Raw genomic sequence first — 6,492 nt, forward strand, 5'->3', positions numbered from 1 at the left:
CTTTTGATGACGTAGTTAACTGACAATACCTTGAAGGGTTTTTCAGAAGTCTGTATACTCTGAATCAGCATTCAACACACAACGCAGTTTCTCTCATAGCCATGACAAACCCATAGCAACGCATGAGTAAAATTTGTGCTTCCTGTTCTTACAAATTTAAGCTCTGCTTGCCTAAAGCGCACACTCTGGACACTCTTCTGCCTGGCCCTGGAAGCAGGAGAGGTATCTGGTCCCTTGGAATCCTGAATTTCCACCTCACGCTCCAGTTGTGTCCACTGCACACACAGCTCTTGTGCTGGTCAGCAGGACAGTCTCTAGCTGACTGGTAGTACATTGCAGTGAGGGTATATTGTAGAGGGTACCCTTGATCCCCGTCTCCCACTCTCTCTAGTTCTTGCATTTAGATTCACAAATAAGGCTAAAATGCTAATCGGATAATTTGTATAATCTTTTGTCAGATAACTGAAATGCCCAGTTCCCCCAAATTCCCTAAGGAAAAACACGGAGACCACATAGTCTGTGTCGGTCCCTTGTCCTGGGGCTCTTCCCATTTCAACTGGTACTTGAAATCCTCATTCCTTGTAAGGCACCAAAGAACATTCTCATTTGCAAGTGTCTTCTTCTGGTGATAGCTGCTAAATTAAAATCTCAGGTGGGAACACCCCTTTTTTGCCTGACTCGGGCAGCCTACGCCTTCCAGGACCCCACATTTGCTGAGCTTGTGAGGAAGGAAAGTCAGAGGTTAGCTTTGTTTTTTCAATCTGGCGGCTGTCCCAGGGCACCCTTAACTCCCTGTGGACCAAGCAGAGGCGGGTAGGTTCAAGGACCCGCGGGCAGGTGTGAGGAAGCAGCGGGCCGAGCTCTGCTGCCCGCTTCTGGGCGTCTAGACCGTGCCTGCCCCTGCCTCCCCACCGCTCCCAGCACCGCCTCTGACTCCCGGAGGTTTCTGGGAGCAGCACCGCGGGCGGTGAGAGGCTCTCGGGGTGGGCGGGGAGGAAGGCAGGCCAGAGGGGCGGGCCGGAACCACAAGGCCTGCCCTGCCTTCCCCGGTCCGCCTGATAAGAATCGCAGTTCTGAGCTGCAGAGACGCCTGTCTGCTTGGTCCAGAGAACCAGCATCATGCCCATGACACTGGGTTACTGGAATATCCGCGGAGTGAGTGGGGTGTCCGCCTGATGCACCCGGGCGCGGGAGAGGGCGCTTGGGACCGGGGCGTGAGGAACAGCTGGGGCGGATTGTAGGGACTACATATGCAGGGCTTGAGGGTTTGCTGGAGTCCTCTGCCTGTCCCTTTCAGCACTCACGCGACTACTATTCTGTGAGCCTAAGTGTGTGTGTGTGTGTGTGTGTGTGTGTGTGTGTGTGTGTGTGTGCGCGCGCGCGCGAGCATATGCCTGAACGGTGGGTGTTCTTGGAGTGTGAGGGACTTAGCTGGAGCAAGTGAAGTCCCATGGTCAAGGTCCTGTTTCTGATGTCTGCCTCTCCATCTCTCCCAGTTAACTCATCCCATCCGCCTGATCCTGGAATACACAAACTCGGGCTATGAAGAGAAGAGATACAACATGGGGGATGGTAATGGCACCCTCCGGTCCAGAGCCCTGCACAGTGCTGCTGATTGACACTTAGCAATCCATGCCCTGGCCACCTGTTGCTCAATTCGGCAACTTTCCTACAGCTGCACCAGGAGCCAGTCCCTTCCAGAAAACTTAATGCGGGTGAAGTTTGGTCTTAAGACTCAGGTTGCTGGAGTGCAGTTCTGGGTCTCAGTGTGGGTTGGACTTCTCATTAGAGTTTGTACTGATCTCCACTCCAAGCTCCAAACCATGAAATACAAGACTACTGGCTCAGAGTCCAAGTTCACTGCCAGGAGGTCTTGCCCCTGATTCCTCACGGGGGTGGGGACAGGCCCCAGGGAAGAGGGGGTTGGACTCCAGGACAGTTTATCCACTTTATCTTTTCAACCACAGCTCCCGACTATGACAGAAGCCAGTGGCTGAATGAGAAATTCAAGCTGGGCCTGGACTTTCCCAATGTAGGTAAAGGGTTGGGGGTGGTTTGGGAAAAGTAAAGTCTTCCATACCTCATCTGACCATAGAATGTCTAGGATCAGAATTCCTGTTCAACTATTCTCATTCCTGGTTGTGTACCCTGTCTTATTACCCACCTCATTCCCTTTTTGTGCAGTATATTTGTGGAAACTTGTCCTGACAAGCACATTGAGGGCCAGGTCTCATGTCTGCACTAGCTCAGGGAAGGGATGTTGGGACCTAGAATCCCAACTGACTTTTCCTGGCTGTCCATGCAGCTGCCCTACCTAATTGATGGAACTCACAAGCTCACCCAGAGCAATGCCATCCTGCGCTACATTGCCCGCAAGCACAACTTGTGTGAGTAGACCTGGCTTTAGGGATGGGGATGGACAGTGGTCATCTCCCTAAGCTTTGCTGGGGTGGGTTTCTGAGGGTGAGTCTCTGTTTTGTGGGTTTCAGGTGGGGTGACCGAAGAGGAAACGATTCGCATGGACATTTTGGAGAACCAGGTTATGGACATTCGCATGCAGCTCATCATGCTGTGTTACAGCCCTGATTTTGTGAGTCCCCCATGGGTCTGGAGGAGATGGTTTGGAAGAGGAGTTAAACTCTTGTGCTCACTACCCTGGATTTATGCAACATTTGAACTCTGCAATTGTATGCTGATGTGCCAGGGTTTCCTAATTCTATTGTAACCCCAGTCTGTGGTTCTGTAAACTGTCACTCCTCACAAGTTTTTTTTTTTATACTCTTTTTTAAAAATTTTATTTAAAAGGAAAAAGAGAAAAAAAAAGCAGAACAAAACAAAATAGTGTAAGGGTACAAGTAATTCAGAACTACAAAAAAACAAAACAAAACAAAACAAAAAAAACAGTAAGCTATCACCAGTTAATAGATTACTTGCTATCATCTTAGAAACGGTGTTTCAGGTACTCCTCACAAGTTTTGTGATAGATTCAGTTCCCCCCCAGTGGGTATTCTGTCCTTGATATGAACTCGTACTTTAAAATCTCTTTCAGCTCTCTGTTCTGGAACATCTCCGTGCACAGTCTGTCCTAGATTTACACACTATAAGGCTGCTTCTGGAATACAGGGACTGTAACTCTGAGAGAAAGAGGTGCAGTGTGAGGGAATGGAAAGCAGCTTGATCTTCAGATTTCTGCTAAACTGTTTCCCCAGTGCTGGGTACTTGACACCTGCATGATCAGAACACTTTCCTAATAGGCAGCTTAGACTCATCCAGAAGACATCTGTTCCTCTTCTGCCTCTTTTTTCCCTTTTCCTTATTGTGTATTGAAACCAGAGCCTTGTACAGCAATGCCTTGATTCACAAATGCTTCTGTTTGCAAACAACTCAGTGTGCAAACAAAAGTATTCTGTAAAAGTGGTAAATACAACTTCAGCCACCTTCCATTAAATTGTAAAACAATTTTGTAAACCAAGATATTACTATATTCGCTAGACAAATACTACTGAACTACATCCTAGCACTTTTTTTTTTTTAAATTTTGACCAGGATCTTGCTAAGTAGCTGAGCGAGCCCCACACAGCCTAGGCTGTTCTTGAACTTGCAGTCTTCCTTCACTTCTCACATAGTTTGGATTATAAACATATGCTACCAGGCCCAGCCTCCCTCCTTTCAACATCAAGTACTCCTCAGCTTTGTATATACAGCTCAAATATTCATTTTATTCTTGTTCCCTTTTACTAGGTAGGATTTCTTCTTATCTCTTTGGGTCTTTTATTATTTGCATCTTTGGCTCCACTGACATGAGTCTGAAGCTTGTCAGGAGCTTAGACACATCTCATAGAACCTGGTCTAGGCATCAATGGTGACAGAGTCAGGGACAGAGTTGTATTCTTGTGTGATTTCCCACCACTTCTGACAGATAGGGTCTCCTGCCAAGTGGGGGTCTAATAAGCAGTGATACGTTAAATGAAGGCCATGACACTGCCCCAGGCACAGCCTCAGAGATGATGGCTGCTCACCCCTGGCCAGCGAGGGCTTTGTACAGCACTGGCCAGTCTGGCCTCTCAGTGCAGGAATTTGTATATGAGGGTGGTGATCCATGATTTCTGCTCCAGGAGCAAAAGAAGGCAGAGTTCTTGGAGGGCATCCCTGACAAGATGAAGCTCTTCTCACAGTTCCTGGGGAAGCTGCCTTGGTTTGCAGGGAACAAGGTAAAGGGGAGGGAGATGGGGAGGAGGACTTGCCAGTCTTCCAGGTTATGAGCTTCCAGCCCATTCATCATCAGCTCTCTGCAGCTCACCTACGTGGATTTCCTGGCTTATGATGTCCTCGACCAGTACCGCATGTTGGAGCCCAAGTGCCTGGAGGCATTCCCTAACCTGAAAGACTTCATATCCCGCTTTGAGGTGACACTCTTGACTCTTAATATTCTTGTGTGTCCTTTTCTCCTTTCCGCTTTTCCTGGTTCCTCTCTAGAGCAGCAATTGACTTGAAAAGTAGCTAACATAGCTGTATAGTCTGGGTGTCTAGTCTAGCACCCTGTGTAGGAGGGAGAGCATGTAAAGAACATATGAGCAGCTTGCATTGGGAGGGCTGAGATAAGGCTGGATGGATGAGAAGTACCAAGATGCAGACAATTCATACCTGATTAGCCAAGCACTTTGCTCATATACCAGTAGCAGGCTGGAGATAGGGTAGGTTGGGCAAGTTAATACTATATTACTGAGGAAAGAAGAAATCCAGAATTTTTGCTTTCAGAGGATTGACTGGAACTTTGCTTAACTTGTTTTCTTTTAATCCTTCCCCCTTTCTTCCTTTTCATCCAGAATTTGCTGATTCATTGGGTGAGACTGGGCTCTCTTCCCATTGGCACTCAACTGTCTTGGCCTTAATCATGCTAGATTCCTCCTCTGTTTGCAAATACAGGCAGCAAGGAACTTTGTTGTGTAAAAGGAGAATGTTTGTGCAGAGAGGGAAAAATAGGGCACCCTCTGGACAGGGCAGGAGGAGAGTGAGTGCTGCAGAGAGCGCACAGAGCTGGAGACAGAACCAGGTTGCTTCCAGCTCTGTCCCCCTTAATAGCTATATAAGCATGACGAAGTTGCTTAACCTGTCCGTACCTCAGGTTCCCTCCTGATACAAGGTGATCGTAGGGCTGATGTTTTAGGGCTGCTGAGTGGATTTTCTCAAACTATGTTGTAACTTCTAGTGGATATAAAGTACCTTGCACAGTATTCAGCCTCCCTGTAGTGACAGAAATTGAAGAGTTCACTGACCAGAGCCGGGGACCTCAGCAGTCTGTCTTGTGCTCCAGCACTTGAACCCATGCGGAAAAGCTGTTCCTGGTGTGGGGCTGCTGGAGTTCAATGGGGCAGCAGACCTGAGCTCTTGCTTTCTCTTTCCCATCAGGGCCTGGAGAAGATCTCTAGCTACATGAAGTCCAGCCGTTTCCTTCCAAAACCTCTGTTTTCAAAGTTTGCCTTTTGGAACAACAAGTAGGACTGAATGCCAAGATGAAAGGAGGATCTACTGTGCCCTCGTCGCTACCCCTGGTGCATGCTACATCCATGCCTCAGTTTTCTCATTCCTCTGTTCTTTCTACTCTCTTCTCCTCTGAAAGGCCTTCTCAGCTCCCTTTTTTCTGATGATCTCCTCTCCCAGTCAAGTGTCTTGTGTGTCACCTCCCCACTTTTCTTTATGGAAGCCCCTCCCCTTCCCTGTGCTTGACCTACACTAACCAGACAGTCCTTAATTCTGATTTGAGGAGGCGTCCTGCCTCTGTGTTCCACCTCCCTCATGTGGAATCTGATGTACAGGCCCTATTGTTTTGGGTGCCCCAGCTGTGTGATCTTCAATAAATCCTGAAAAACAATTGCTCTGAATTTTTTTGTATTCTCAATTGGCTCCCTGGACTCACCAGCTATCACTGCTACTTTCAAGGAATTGTCCTCTGATTTTGGCAGTAGTGGGTTCTCAGGGTAAGCAGGATTTTGAGACTCTTCGGTTCCAATTCTGATACCAGCAGAGCAGAAAACCCCAGGAGGCCTGTATAGAGTAAAGGGACCCTATTCTGGACCTGCACCTCTCATTTACTTCTGCAGCATTACTGAGGCTTCATTGGGGAAGCAGGGCTGCATGTCTTTTGTCACTAAGGACTAAGGGTGAGGAGAGTTCCCATCAGTCACAGAGTGTAGTGATGCAGCCTCTGAGCTCTCAGCTCACCTGCAGAGCATATTGTTCTGATATAGGGGAATGAAACTCCTGACCTACCATGTCCATGAGTTTGTGTTCTCTAAAATCAAAGAATGAATTTTAGGAACAATGGAGATTAAGAGTAGAATATATTTATTGAGAGAAAGAAAGCTTCCACCTGAGGGACAGAAGGGGTCCCAACTGGGTTGTCCACGACTTTGTCTTTTCCAGGGACTTTTATAGAGTAAAACCATCGGTTCACGGTGGGGAGGGCAGGAAACTCACAAGGCAGATGGGCAT

General features: G+C 47.9%; 1 protein-coding gene across 1 annotated transcript; it reads left to right on the forward strand.

Moving 5' to 3' along the window:
* Positions 1-958: 958 nt before the first annotated feature.
* On the forward strand, positions 959-5,872 carry LOC100731896 (glutathione S-transferase B). The gene is made up of 8 exons (XM_005007856.4): positions 959-1,155; positions 1,497-1,572; positions 1,968-2,032; positions 2,306-2,387; positions 2,490-2,590; positions 4,116-4,211; positions 4,296-4,406; positions 5,410-5,872. Exons 1-8 carry the CDS (start codon positions 1,120-1,122, stop codon positions 5,497-5,499), a joined length of 657 nt encoding a protein of 218 aa, XP_005007913.2. The 5' UTR covers positions 959-1,119; the 3' UTR covers positions 5,500-5,872.
* The last annotated feature ends 620 nt before the right edge of the window (positions 5,873-6,492 follow it).

The sequence above is a fragment of the Cavia porcellus genome, unplaced genomic scaffold (genome assembly GCF_034190915.1).
Source record: "Cavia porcellus strain 051 isolate PalLab524CR breed Dunkin Hartley unplaced genomic scaffold, mCavPor4.1 scaffold_1, whole genome shotgun sequence".
Taxonomy (NCBI): Eukaryota; Metazoa; Chordata; class Mammalia; order Rodentia; family Caviidae; genus Cavia; species Cavia porcellus.